General features: G+C 44.4%; 1 protein-coding gene across 11 annotated transcripts in view; it reads left to right on the top strand.

Annotated features, from left to right (window-relative positions):
* The window catches only part of MAP3K13 (mitogen-activated protein kinase kinase kinase 13), a 72,364-nt gene extending 58,058 nt beyond the window's left edge, over positions 1 to 14,306 (top strand). For 9 of the 11 annotated variants that reach the window (XM_082767101.1, XM_082767109.1, XM_082767106.1 and 6 more), the window contains 10 exons: positions 2,882 to 3,040; positions 4,552 to 4,660; positions 5,586 to 5,695; positions 6,860 to 6,976; positions 7,494 to 7,631; positions 8,082 to 8,826; positions 10,236 to 10,306; positions 12,170 to 12,467; positions 13,136 to 13,233; positions 13,322 to 14,306. In XM_082767101.1, coding sequence (XP_082623227.1) covers positions 2,882 to 3,040; positions 4,552 to 4,660; positions 5,586 to 5,695; positions 6,860 to 6,976; positions 7,494 to 7,631; positions 8,082 to 8,826; positions 10,236 to 10,306; positions 12,170 to 12,467; positions 13,136 to 13,233; positions 13,322 to 13,358 — 1,882 coding nt within the window. In that variant the 3' untranslated portion in view covers positions 13,359 to 14,306. Of the gene's footprint in view, positions 1 to 2,881; positions 3,041 to 4,551; positions 4,661 to 5,585; positions 5,696 to 6,859; positions 6,977 to 7,493; positions 7,632 to 8,081; positions 8,827 to 10,235; positions 10,307 to 12,169; positions 12,468 to 13,135 lie in introns of all 11 variants that reach the window. The other 2 variants (XM_082767102.1, XM_082767103.1) reach the window with 2 other exon arrangements.
* The last annotated feature ends 673 nt before the right edge of the window (positions 14,307 to 14,979 follow it).

Consider the following 14,979-nt stretch of genomic DNA (forward strand, 5'->3'; position numbering starts at 1 on the left):
ACTATTCCTTTCTACATCTGCCTAGTGCCCTGAACACTGTTGCTGAACCATGGGCTGTAGCAGAAAGAGAAATGACTTGTGTGTGTACAGGCTGTGTGTTAAGCCCCGAGGGTCCCTAATGAGACTCAGTGCAGACTGTTTGTATCCTGCAGAGTCCAAAGTAAACAAATGCAACAGTTCCCTCGGTATCCAGACCAGAGATTTCTTCCGCTAGTGGTGCCTCATCAGCAGCTTCTGCAGCCAGGGTGTCTTTTACTCGCATCCTATCCTGATCATGGACACGCTTCAACTGTAGAACTGCCTCTACTTTACCAGCTTGAAGGGTCCAAACACCTTTTGCTTTCTGCGTGCTGGACTTGGCTGCAATGTGTACAGCCACAAGGTTATGGTCCTTCGAATCCAAGAGAGGAAATCAGGTTACAGTGTAGGAGGTTTGAACATTGATTTCCACCCCATGCAAAATGCACTCTTTTGTCCAAATTATCAAAAGGGAAGGTTCAGGTCTCCACACTACTAACAATGCTTGAGATAGAACCAAGCCTTGGGGCTCCTTTGGGATGCCTCTGCAAAGATTTTCAGGGTTCCTCGAGGGAACCACGTTTCTGTTCCTGCCTTGTTGTTTCTGCTTATTGAATGGTAGTAGGCAGGACAAATGCCCTTCTCCCCCTTCTACAGCCATGATGAATTTTCCTTTTTGTGGCTTTCGGCTATGAATGCTGCCATGTTGCTTACATTGTGTGCAGCTGCAGGTCAAAGCCGTGGGTGGGTGGCTCAAAGTGTGAATGAAGTCAGTCAACTGCCTACTGCTGCTGCTTCAATGCAGAGCTGGGCTGTGACTTCAAGTCAAGGCTTCCTGTAGGGAAAGGGAAAGTCAGAGTCTTCTAGCGTGTGATATACAGCTCTTCTTATGCCCGCAGAGTTTTGTGTGTTCATTTCGTGCAGATGTAGCAGGCTGCAGCATAGCCAGCTCTTCTGGGAGAAACTCTTGTGTTTTCTTTCCGAAACAATCCATCCACCATTTGTCTTCTGAGCCCCTCCTTTAAAATCACAAGTTCGTTAAGAGGAATGCTGCTGTATTTCTACCCTCAGTTTTCTGTATTTTAGAGTGGCTTAGGTTCAAGAATGTTGTGCGGAGAATCATGTCCAATATGTGTGTATATATATAAAAAAAAAAAAAGCTGCTAGCTCTGCTGAGGACTGTGAGCACTCCTTGACCCCTTTTCTCAGTGATTTAGAGATATTGCTCCTTCGTGTAAACTTAGGGGTGGGCGCCGTTGGTCCAAATTCCTCTTCAGAGGATGCAGTGGTTATTGCTCAGCCTCATCCTCGACATCCATTCTTTGCCCAGGATGAGTAAAAGTGATGTTTGTGAATCTTGACAACAAATGAGAACAGTTCCTAAGCTGCTTATATGTCTGCTCTCTCTCATCCTTAGCAGCATGCTTAAAAAACAAAAACAACCTTACCAACCCTATAATCTTATGAGGAGTCTTCAAAATCCTTTGCCAGGTCTTAATCATAACAAAGCTGAAACCAGATGGGGTTTCCTGATAGCTCATCCAGACACCTGGGATCCCTCCTTTCCTGCAGCCCACAGAAAATTTTGAGGGAAATATGTTCCAGTTCTGCTTTTTTCCCCCCACATGATTTGAAACCAGTAGGTTCTGAATGTGTGACGTTTTTCACATGAAGGCCTGTTTCCTGACTGACAGTTGTTCGGACCCAGCCAGTTTGCCCCCTGGATGTTCTTCTGTAGTTAATAAAAGCAACTCGATACTAGTACAAGCCAGAAACACACTTCTCACTTTTCACCTGGTTTGACTCACCAGCGAGCTTGGCAGGGTCGGTGTCCCACAGACGGCTGGAGCACGCAAGTAAGGTGACACTTGTGTGTGTGAAATTGAGACACTTGTACCTCAGCCTGCCTCGCAGCCTGGTTAATGCGCAGTAAGTTGGTTCTCCACAGTATTTTGTTTACCTCTGTACTGACTGGCTTGATATGTCTTTGTTGTTTTTTGGGTTGAAGGTTGTAAATAAGCCAAAAGCTGTTTGCTGCTCTGAATTAAGGTCTTGATCCTTACTGATCATTTCACTAAGGAAGAGAAGCAAAGTGATTTTCTTACCTATGATTCTCACCTCTTGTAATAGGAGGTTCTTTCCTCGGCAATGTTCACTTAAAGATATTTTTCTCTTTGGCCTTCCTGTCTTCAGCACAAAAGAAATACCAGATGGGATTGCATGTGCTGGTACTGACTTTTATACATGTTGCATTTGTCTTGTTCCCATGTTGCAGTAGTTGTAGCCATGAGTTTCAAACTGTTGAAACATCCAGGACATCCATGGGTAGTTGAAGACACATAACAGCAAAGGGAACATTTGGTTAAGAAAATGAAGTTAAAAGACATGTATTGTTAAAGCAAAACAAAAACCCACCACCTTTGCTTTTCCCTGTGAGACTTAGCAGTTCTGTCTATCTTGTAGCAGATGATTTGTTCTTGACAGTAAAAATAGTCAACGGTCTATCTCAGCAGAGCAAACTTTCCTGTTCATTTAACAAGAGTAAGGTTCCATCTACATGGGAAAGCTTCTAATATGCTTCCTACTTCCAATGAAGTAGGAAGGGGTAGGTGTGAAAACCAGTGCTGTTTGGTGTTCAGTGCAGAACTGGGGCAGGGGAGGAAGAGTTACCTAGTGTGCGAAATAGCTACTCTTGGTTTAAAAGCTAGCTTTTTTTTTTTTAAACAGTGCTGCCCCTTCTTGCAGTTTCAGATCAGACATACCTAGTTCTCTTTTTCACCAAAGAGCAGTTTTTCAAGCTCCAGTTGTTTCTGTTGAACTGAATTCACATGGAAGTTTTTCTCCTGGTTTGTTTCTTTATCAGGTCGTTTGGGGTAGTTTTATGGGAGCTACTAACAGGAGAGATTCCCTACAAGGATGTGGACTCCTCAGCCATCATTTGGGGAGTGGGCAGTAACAGCCTGCATCTTCCTGTTCCTTCCACCTGCCCAGATGGCTTCAAAATCCTCATGAAGCAGACCTGGTAAGACCTTGAAGCCCACACAGACCTATGGCTCACCCTTAGCTCTGTCCAGACTCCCACTGAAACTGATGAAACCAGAATCAGAGCCCAGAGCACAAGGCTCTTAAGTACTCTCACATTTGTCAGAAGAACAATCAATTTTAACGTTTTAGATTCTGCTTCCTTATGGCACCAGGACTGGACTCAGGAAGGAAATCTGGAGTTCAGGGAAAGTAGGAAAAGACCTGTGTGGTTTGCTGGGCAGACAGGGCCAGGGAGGGCTCTGGCTGGCTCCAGAGTGAAAGGATATATACATTTTTTTTTTTTTTTTTTTCTGAACACTCTGTGAACACCCTTTTAAAATGACTGTTCTTTGAACTGGACAGAGAGAATTTCAAACTGTATGTACGAAACCAGGTTTTTGCACATGTAGATATGGGAAATGCTTTCAGTTACTTCCATCTGCCAGATTAGAGTTGAAATTCCTGGTCTTGGGTTCTGTATTAATCGTTAACCTCTGCAATTGCATCTTGACACAGCATTTAAGTGATCTTCCAGCATTTTTCCACACTGAGTTATACCAACCATCCTCCCAAAGGTACAAAGGGAAGAACAGGCCAAAACATGTGTAGCTCTTTTAAAATGCCTGTTCACTCTCGTGATCCTGAGATACAGCAGTGCATGCTGTTGCAGTGTCTGTGCTGAGACGGATGCTCTGCCTGGCTGTGCTTCTGCGCATGGACGCAAAATGCAGGAGGCAGTTTTTGCAGCTCTGAGCAGTGCGTACATACACTTGTATCTCCACCTAGTGGAAGGAGGTGAAGAAGCTGTTTCTTGTCCTAAACAATGAGTCCATGCAGCAAGTCTGGAGCATGGATGCATTGTTTAGGACAAGAAACAAGCTTCTTCAGCCACCTCTCCCCTACAAATCACCTCCTTCCACTAGGTGGAGATACAAGTGTGTCTGGTGGTTCAGTCTTCAAGCTTGACTGCTGGTCTCTTAAAGATACAAAAGGATTTGTAATTGAGTAGGATCTCACACAGATGCTTGGTGTGTTACAATACTGTATAGGCTCAGGCACGTACTGTGTCATCACATAGTGTTTTTAGGTATCCTGTTATGCTGAATGTAAATTATTAGACTATCATCTCTACTAGATCGATTTCATTTCATTATCTGAATAATTTCCAAATCTTAAAATGGAAATAATCCATTTCTTCTTGCTTAACAAGTTAGGAGCAATTTCATCTTAGTTCCTATCTTTCAATTTGTGATCAAGTTTTCCTATTTTAAATGGCTTTCATCTTTCCCATTTCTGTAGGATAGATCAAACCAAAAGCAGAATAAAAAACTACTCTAGCACAATAAACTCACATTCTGCAAAGGACAAAACCTGAGAAGCAACTTTACTCTAATCTGTCAGCTGCTGCATTCAGAGAATTGATTCTAGTGAGAAATACTTTCAGAAGGGCAGGAGTAGCCAGCACTGTTAACCTGATCTCATGATGGACATTTGTCTGTTTTGTTCCAGGCAGAGCAAGCCCCGGAATCGTCCCTCCTTCCGACAGACACTGATGCACCTGGATATTGCATCTGCTGATGTGCTGGCTACTCCTCAGGAAACCTATTTCAAATCACAGGTAACTGGGGAGTGGCTTTGGCCGTTGAGCAAGAGATAGCTGCAAGGGTCTGATTTCACAGGCTGCACCAAATACAGCAGAGGTCAAGACCCATGATTTCAGTTGGATTCCTGGGGAGAAGTGAGCTGATAGGTATTTTAAAATCTTTTATCCAAACTTTGACAAACTGAGACATCCACTGACATTAGTCAGAAACTCTGTTATCTTACGGAGTTCTCCTTGAGACCGCTGACTTTAGAAGTTCTGCTCCCAGCTCTCCTCTGGTACAGGAGACCATGAGACTGTTGAGAGGAACCGTTGCATTTATAGTGAAGATGATCAGGGCAGCTATCGCAGGGCAATGAAGGTACACTGGGACTCTTAGGGAGGATCAGAAAGTGTATGGTCTTTGAGATTCCTCTGAGTCCTACCTGGCTGCTGTCAGGCTGGGAATGAGAAAGGAACTTACCCCCTGGTGTATAGAGGATCTATACAGTGTATGAGAGAAAGCGGATATGTTTCTTAAGGCTGCAAGAACCAGGGCTTTGAGGGGTAAACAGAGTTATGTCATCCTACTGACTGTCATCTTTGTCAAGCACATAGCTTTCCAAATCATCAGCCTTTCTGTTTTCTTCATATCCAAAAGGGAAGAAAATGTTGTCTTAGGATGGAAAGAGCTTTATGAGAGATTTATTTATTTTTTAGAAAGTACAGGTATATTTTAAATGATACAATTGAAGCACAAAATTGGAAGTATCAGTTTAAAATGCTGAAACTACATATGCTACAGTGTTACTTCTTTTAGCTGAATTACTTTGGGTAACATGTTTTCAACCCAGACCTGCAATTTTCTGCAGAAGCAAAGAATGTTGTCCAAGAGTTTTTCTTTAGTGGAACCAGGGATCCCAATCCTTTGTAAATACCTGAGAGTAAATTGCTTCCCTAGGCTGAATGGAGAGAAGAAGTGAAGAAGCATTTTGAGAAGATTAAAAGTGAAGGAACTTGTATCCACCGGCTAGATGAAGAATTGATTCGTCGTCGAAGAGAAGAGCTGAGGTCAGTTGGTAGCCTTCCATGTGCATTGCCCGCTTACCCAATCCAGCCTTCTCCAGCTAAATGAGCCCAGCTCCCTCAGCCTGTCCTGGAGAGAGACTGTCCCTGAAGACTGTCCCTGACAGCCTTCATTCCCCTCGTGTACTGAGGGCTCCAGAACAGGGCTTGGTATTCCTGGTGGCATAAATTCAGGCAGACTCAATATTCCTCATGAGTCCAGAATCTGAAGTTCCTGCAGGCCTGCTCTAGGCTTTGAGCACTGCTTAACTGGTGGAAAGCCACAGAGAAAGAAACAGTGGGAACTGTTCCTGCTCTTGGGCTGTCTGAACAGTTTGCCTCAGGCAGGAGAGGCAAAGGCTTGTGTGTTCACCAGGGAATGTTTCTGCCTGAGTTTTGGCACTTGTGATAACAGTGCAGAAGCAAATACATCTGTCGTAGCAGGAAATGCATCTTGCAGTTTGCTGTGAGGTTTCTTATACCTGATATTTTGTTTGTATTCTTTGTTTCCAGAGAAGTGAACACAATCCAATTTATCATCCCACTGAAATTCATTGTGAACACTAGACCAACTTAAAAATGAAAGCAGAATGTTTATTTAAGAAAGCAAAGTGTTATCTTCTGTGATACAGACTTGCAAAGGTAGTTGTTGCAGAGAACCACCAAGTATGTCAAACCTGAGAAATCAAAGGAAGCACTGTTCAGTCAATTTGCTGTAGTTGTTGATCAGTGTTCCTTAGCCCCAACGAAGCTTTTGAAGGCCAGATCTTCCAGCTGTGGTTTGAAATGTCTTATGCAACTATACTGTAGCTGTAGGGACATGCTGCTTTATGTGAAATAAAAACTGATGACTTCTGTGCAAACAAGATGATTAGGACTTGGCTGAAGGGCTTATGGATGCATGAGAGGCATTTGCAGCTTCTCTAGTGAGAAGTGTTGCCACTCATTCAAGACTGTTAAACACTTTCTAAATCATATCATGATTTATTCATAGTATCAAGCTCTTAACCTTTATTTGCTGTTAGCTTTATTAGGAGTTCACAGACAGTGCCGTACTGCTGGCAGGTTTTACTTTTAGAAGGCCTTTTCCTAAACCACCTGTATATTTCCTTATCCTCCTTGTTCCACAGGCATGAGTCTCAGGAGCCATGATTTTTTTCTGTTTTTCAGACATGCGTTGGATATCCGCGAGCACTACGAGAGGAAGCTGGAGCGAGCCAATAACTTATACATGGAGCTCAGCGCTATTATGCTGCAGCTGGAGGTCCGTGAGAAGGAGCTCATAAAGTATGTATCTATAGCAGAATGGTATGCCACACACGTGGCAGTTTGCACACTGGAGAATAAACCAATGCTTCGTTTCTAAACTGTGCAGCAGCACTTGTAGATTTAGTGTCCCCTGGCATTATTTTAGAGCTAAACAAAGGGCTGGCAGGCAGAGATGGGCCCCTTATGAGCAGACCACTGCAGACCACTTAGTGCATGCATCTTTACACCGTGTTTACCAACTGAGAGACAGGCATCTTTCCCATTTGGTATTGGCATCCTTTGGCCCCTTTGTAAAGAGAAAAGCAGCGCTGTTTCTGGACTGTGTGCCAGGGCCATGTTCCAACTGCCTGATCTCTGCAGAGAGAATTTAGAAAATGACTCTGTCCTTTCCCAGAACAGCATGTTGTGTTGCACCCAGCCATAGCTGAGAAACAGGCACGCAGTGTGCTCATTGTACAGCTGTGTTTCTGTCCAGCAGGAGCTGCAGTTGGATAGAGAGAGAACTGGTCTGTTTTTTTCTTGCCCAATATTTCAGGAGAGAACAAGCAGTGGAAAAGAAATATCCTGGGACTTATAAACGCCACCCAGTCAGACCAATAATCCACCCTAATACAGTGGAGAAGCTGATGAAGAGGAAAGGGGTCTCCCATAAACCAGGCAGCCAGACTAAACGGTAAGAAGTAACTACCTAATCTTGTGCTACGTTCACATGTGCCTCTGAAACAAGCTGGCCAAGACCATTAGCAGGTTAGGGTCCTACTGTGCCGAGCATTGTATGCCCACATAGGGAGATGTGCCCTACACCAATGCATAGACATAGAAGGGAGCAATTCTGGGAGCAGATCATCAAAATGAGAGTGGAGAAAGGAGAGTATGTGGTGGATATTGGGAAGAGCAGCAAGAAAGGAGCGTGGAGCATGATGGGCTAAACAGAAAGGACGCTGAGTGGAGGGAAGCAAAGGAAACTAGAGGTAGAAGTCAAACAGCTGAAAGGGAGGGAGGCATGTAGATTACAGAAAGCAGAGTATGCTTATGGCTACGGTTGCCTCTTCGTCCTGGCTCTGAGCTGATGTCATTTCTTAGTTTGTGGATTAATGTTAAATGTTTGCTGACTTTCTCTCAGGCCAGATCTACTGAAGTCAGAGGGCATACCCAGCACAGAAGCAGCATCTAATGGCTCACCAGTCTCAGGAAGTCCCAAAATGTCAACGACGAGTGGCAAAAGTCGCTACCGCAGTAAGCCACGTCACCGCCGAGGGAACAGCAAAGGCAGCTACAACGATTTTGCAGGGATCTTGAAAAACCAGCCAGTGCAAGATGATGCACCCCCACCTCCACCTCATAATCATTCTCATCCTCCTGGTCTACCGCAGCAACATGGCCACGGCCATCCCCATGGCCATCACTCACGGCTTCATGCCCATGGACAAGACATTGCCAACTGCGCAAACAACTTAAGGTACTTTGGCCCTGCAGCAGCGCTGCGGAGCCCTCTCAGTAACCACGCGCAAAGGCGGATGTCTGGCTCCAGCCCTGATCTCATCTCCACTGCCATGGAAGCAGATTGCCGAAGGAATCTGGAGAGCAAAGAAAGCAAAGATGATCATTGGGAGTGTTGCAAAACAGATCCATATAATTCCTGTCTTCAGTGCAGGGACGAGGACAGTGGTCAGGTGCAGATGTCGTCTGTTGAAACAGGAATGAGCCATTCTCAATCACCAACGTCTGTTTCCCTATATGAAAACGCGCAGTACATTGAGAAGATGGAGGAAGAGGGCTTCAGCAACGGTACATCAGCATCTGCTCTAGGCACACCACAGCACATGGCTTCCTCAGTGCTACCGTGCAAAGCAAGACCCATTCAGAAGGTAAGGGTAGCACAGTGATTCAGAAAAAAAACAAGGCTTTCTCCTCTTTTCCTTCTTCACCAAAAGAGCAGTAGAGTTACGTGTACAATTTTATCTTGAAGAGGTTGTGCCTACATGAACTTTGCTTTGTGATCTGGACATTCTTTTAAAGTCAATTTTATTGAGAAGTACTGTAGGCATATCAGAAAGTATTGCTAATAATTAGGGTTGTTAAAAATGTCTTTGATAATGCCTCATTCTGTTTCCTGCAGTTCAGCCAGTATTTGTTAGAGCTGAATCTTGATCTGCTGCGTGCTTGCTATTGAAACAGTCTTGAAATGGTATCAAGCCATTCTCAAAACATAGGAGGGGGTGAACACATTCTTTTGTTGATGTTAAAGATCATGCTGCAGTTTCAGTGAGCATCTGTAGCACTGTTGTGCCTTGGAACAGAAATACAACCTTTGCTGTGGTCTTGGAGACATGCCTTTTGCTGCACCTGCAAAAAACTGTCCTCCTTGCCTGAAAGTCCTGGTTTTAGGATAGCAGATTTTCATAAAATACATGCTCAGTTAAGCACTGAGTACTCTCTGTCCTGGGGCTGCCAGAGTCGAAAAGATGTTATGGCACAGCTGTGCTACAGAAAGAGTGCTGCTGTATTCCTCCTTTTACCATCCAGGTGGTAAGAGAAGTAGGAGCGGGTCTGAGAGGAGTTCAAAGAGCAAGAAAACTAAGCCTAGGTGGGAAAGTGAAGGCAAAGAGGATGAATACTAGAATCAAGAGTGTGGTTTTGAGCCCAGAATAAAAGGAGGAGAAGCTCATATTACAAGGGGATAGAAGCAGAGGCTGAACTGGGGGTTGGCAGGCTGGATGGGATAAGAGGAGGCTGTAAAAAACAGAGTGCGGAGGGGGATTTTGGATGGGAAGAGAAGAATAAAAGGCTGTGCTCACTGAAGCAGAAAATAGAAGAAAACTCAATTTTTCTAGTTGATGAAACCCACCAGCAAAGCATGTGTCATCCCTAGTGCTGCTCTGTGATAGGCCCATGCAGACGAGGTTGAAGTGGTAAAGCTAAGAGTGCCAGATCAGCTCAATAATTTGAATTGTGGATTTTGGGGGATTACTTGGTTCGCTTCTGTTTGGGGAGCGGGGATGGGGGCGAATCTGGAACATGATGTTCTCAGTGCCTAAGGTGTTCCAGTCTGTTCTGAAGTCGATTGCTCCAAATTCAGAAATGGCAACATTACGGTTGCCTGAAATAACCTCGTAAGGTGAAGGCTGAGTGAGTTCTCACTGTTTTTTCTTGTCTGGTTGGTTGCAGCCTGTTGATCCAGTGACTTTGTACTGGAGGACCAGGGGGCAGCCATGTAGTTGTGTGTTTGCTCCTTCACAGGTGTGTGATATCATTCTTGTCCTTTGTTTTCTGCCAGAGTGGTGATGACTCCTCAGAAGAGGAAGAGGGCGAAGTAGACAGTGAAGTGGAGTTTCCTCGTAGACAAAGGTAAAAGGTGAATTCACTCTAATCTCTTTTTGCTGGGACAAATCTCAGGACAGCTGTCATAGCAACTGCACACCATTATTCAAACTGCTGGCAAAAGAGCAGAATCACATTCGGGGTGTCCCATCTGCCCGTGGTGATCCTTCATGTTAACTCACTCTTTTCAGCCTGTTCTGAGATGTTATCTCCAGCATAGCTTTCCTCTTGCAGGCTGTTCACAGCACAACTTGATCACACTTGTTTAGGAAGAGGTAACACGATTCAGCATGTAAATAAACTGCTGAATCTGTTTCACCAGAATCAGACGTCCTAGATGTTGGGACCTTCTGGTTTATCTGTTGCTGCAGCAAGCTGACTCCAGAGCCTTCATAGTTGAATTCAAGTAGGATATGAGGGCTAGATGAGAGCACAGCAGATAAATTTGATGGTGTTGCCTATAAAATAAGAGGCTTGAAGGGGAGTTCCTACTTATGGATTTGTAATAGTAGACTTTACAGTCTTCTGCTCTGGAAAGAGATCATGAATTGTTGCAGTAGCTTCATGCAAACCACTGTTTGAAGTGCAGAAGATATCTAGTGAGCAAGTAAGGGTTGTTAAGAAAGGAGCAGAGAAGATAAAAGTTTGTCTGCTGTTATATTCATTCACAGCACACCTGCAGCTTGAATCCTAAATGCCACCTTCATTACCCCGGTTCAAAGACCATGGTAGAGTTTGAGAAAATACTGAGAGGTGTGACAAGGATAGTTAGAGATAATCTCTTCTTTTATAGAAACTAAATCCATGAGAAATCTGTGTTTAGCAGGAGGAGAAGCTATAACTGAGGTGCATGAAATTGAGTTATATGGAGAAAGGAAACAAGGAACAATTCCTCACATTCACGTTAGGGATGCCTAGTGAACAATGGGTTTAAAATGAATAAAAAGTGCTTTTTTGCATCCAAAACATTTTTACATGTGGAGTCCATTGTCAAGGAGTACTGTAGAAATCAAAACATAAACAAATCCTAAGTGTTAAATTTATGGCATTAGGTCCATCAGTGGCTGTTAAGCACAGTCATCCAGGTTTGATCTTCAGCTCAGACGTCTGATTACAAACCAGGAAGAGCCAGGAGAAAGCCGGCTCCTTCTGCACACCCTGTTCTTGTATTTTCCCGTGATTGTTTTTTCTTGCTGAGGGTTGGAGATGGAGTGCTGGGCTAGATGAGTTTTCTGACTTGCATGGTTCTTGTGTGTGTGATTGTTGCTTCTTCTGTGATTTACTATCGTGGAAGACAAATTGCCTTCTCTGAACTCAGTGTGATGACCTATTGTGGGGCTCTTGGCATGTTCAGCCAACTGATAGTTTGTACTGGTGCTGTTGAATCCTGGCATGAGGTGATTTTCACATTCAAGTAACGTGCAAGTACTTAAATTCTAGCCTGGCTGTAGGGACAGCTGCCAGGTGGTGCAGAAATTCCCAACTTAATTAGCTTGAGCCCTACAGCACAGCTTTTTTTTTTTCTTTTCTTTCCTTTTTTTTTTTTTTTTTTTTTTTTTTTTTGGGAAAGGAATATTACAGAAAAATATGCTCCAGAGTAGATCGGCTAACGTGAATGTGTAGGAGATGAAAACAAAAAGAACAGATGAATTTAAAGATGAAGATCTTAGAGTAAATAATTCAAAAGGTGGTAGATTTCCATAGCTCCGAAAGGTGAACGGCAGCCTGTGCAGAGCTCTTGCTGCCAGCCTTGCAGATCAGTTGTGACTCAGCTGATGTGCACTAATGGTGGAAGGAGGCTCTGGTGCCTAACACAGCACCTGGGAAATTGCTTTTCCTCTGCAGTCAGAGGCACTGTGATAGAAGCTGAACTATTCTTCTGGTTTGCAGACCTCACCGCTGTATTAGCAGCTGCCAGTCTTACTCAACCTTCAGCTCGGAGAACTTTTCTGTGTCAGACGGAGAGGAGGGGAACACCAGCGACCATTCGAACAGCCCGGATGAGCTGGCCACCAAGCTGGAAGATGAGCTGGCTGAGAAGCTGGAGGACATGTTGTCCCAGACTCCAGAGATCCCCATTGAAATCTCCACCCAGTCTGATGGGCTTTCAGACAAAGAGTGCGCTGTGCGGAGAGTCAAGACTCAGATGTCTCTGGGCAAACTTTGTGCTGATGAACACAGCTGTGAGGTGAGTTGCAAGCTTAGCAGTCCCTTCTTTGTCTATTGGGTAACAAATAAGTAAAAAAGGAATCCAAGGGCCAGGAAGTTGGATGACTGCCTAGGAAATGTAGCAGATGTGCTACGTCAAGGGGATGGTTTAGATACCCAGTCTTCCTTGCACATGGTCCAATGAATAGATGGGTTGAAGGTGGCACACAGAAAGCTGAACATGATTTGCCGATCAAGATGAGTACAGAACTGGGAGGCCATTGGATTTGCAGTTGTATAAAATAGGATAAAATATAGGACATAAAACAGAAGTGCAAGGGATATAAAGTGTCTGCCTCAAACTTATCCATTGGCAGCCTAGCTGACAAAGCCAGAACAATCTCCTTTCTCTTACTGCCTTTCCAGTGTTCAGGTGGGGAAGGGCAGAGCCTGCTGCACCATTTGCTCATGCCTCTGCCTGTGTGGTGATGGTGCTCTGACAAGATATTTTTCTGTTTCCCCTCCCTGAGGGGGAGAGAAGTGACCTTTGGTAGTGCACTTGTGTGCTGTTTGCATCTCTGTGTTGTCAATTTGTCCTTCTCTGCTGGTGGTGACCTTTGCCTGCCTCTTGTTGCAGACTGGGACGGTGTGGTTGATCTGCAGGGTAGGAATGTTGCTTAAATATTCCCCTTTCCTTTTGCTTTGCAGAACCCAGCACAGTTTGGAGAATCAGACTGTGACTCTTCTGAAGGGGAGTGTTCTGATGCCACGGTCAGGACCAATAAGCCCTGCAGCTCTGCTACTTGGTAATTCAGATCTCCCCCAAAGCTTCCTGATACTGGCATTTTGATTTCCCTGAGATTCCACTTCATTCCCCTTCATCACACTTTACAGGAAGAGAAGATGTTTCTCCTTCCCACCCCAGGAGTGATTTGCAATAACCCGAATCTCTGGAAAATGTCCAAATGAAATTAATTCTCTTTGAGCATTTCAATCAAGAATGGCAGGGATGTATTTTATTGAATAATCTAGTTACTGTAACATGGATATTTATTTTTTTGACATTTTAACACTTTTTACTGTAAAGAGTGGATTGTATTTATAGACACACAGACTCGTTGCAAAAAAAAAAGTTCAGAAAGCAAGCACATTACAGAGAAACATCCTGGGAGTCCTGCCTGGACAGCTTTGTGTACAAATGCGGGGGGATTCTCTTGCTGCTTTCACAGGGGACCAGGCCGTGTGGCCCTGAAGATTGGAGAACAGATCAAGAAAACTAAACCACTCAGTCTTATCAAATGAGGAAGCATAAAAAGACCTTACTATAAGGTAACCTGTGAACAAAGCGAATTCAGTATAACCAGCTGGGTCATTTTTTAATCAGAAGGTGGACATGTTCCTGGAGAAAACTGGTACTGAGGTGCTAACATCCAGGGTCTTCTGAGTCAATACATCCCCAGGAATGTAATAGTGGGTTTTATTTTAAAGATTTTTAGTTTCTTTTTTAATCAACATTTTGTTGTGAGATCCTGCAAATGTATTCTAACCTCGTCCTCTCAAGAATTGGTATAAGAGCACTTCTTAACATCATCCTTGCTTCACTCTGGCAGTGTCGATCTCCAGTTGAGCAGGGAAGCCTCTTTCAGACGCAGTGTGCCATTTCCCAGTTTACTTCCTCCTCTTACCTCCTGTCTGTTTCAGTCAGTTAAAGAAATCAATCAAATCAGTGTTGGAAAAGCAAGAACTTGCAAACCGTGGAAAGCACATTCTGCAGAGCCCGAGCACTCTTCTGGGGAGGAAACTGGAGATGCCTGTACTGGACTTGGAGAAGCAGTCTCTCACCTACAACAGCATCGATAACCAGCAGAGAGCTGTGTGTCGAGGGGGAAGACCAGGAATCGCTGGCCTAGATAGGAGCATCAGCCCTGCTCTGTCTCCTTCCTCACTGTACGTTCCTGAAAGCATTAACAGCTGCCTGCCCTTCATGTCAGGCTTGTGCAAAACAGGTTGCACGGGGAACCTCGAGGGTGGCTGTGGCACAGCTGTGTCTCGGGCGTACCCCGAGGCCTCTGTTTCTCCTTCAAGCTGAAACTCGACAGGTGAAAGTGAGGATAGTACTGGTATGTGACAGGCCGAGGCATTGGCAGATGAGAGAATTTGTTTTCTGATTAGAACTCATAGTGCCTTCCCTTCAAACACTACTCTTCTAAATCAATATTTAAAGAGAACAAAATGGTAGAGCACGTCCTCCCCCGTCCCCCCCTACCCCTTAGTTGATGCCCCCCTTGCAAGAGCTTTCACTCTGCCCTTCGTAGCGTGCCGGCTGACACGGCTGTGCCACGCTGCTGGGTGCTGCCCTGCAGCCTGGCACACCAGCCTGAGGTGAACGGCAGGAATGGACCATGGACAGGTACTTCTGTTGCTTTGTTTGTTTACATTTTATGTTAAAATATTGGTTTGCATTTAACTGTGGTAATTTATAGCCTCATGGCAAAATGAAGGAAAATGTCTTATACAGAGAGCAGTATTGTATGAGTTAAATTATCCCATAT

The sequence above is a fragment of the Aythya marila genome, assembly GCF_965140915.1.
Source record: "Aythya marila genome assembly, chromosome: 9".
Taxonomy (NCBI): Eukaryota; Metazoa; Chordata; class Aves; order Anseriformes; family Anatidae; genus Aythya; species Aythya marila.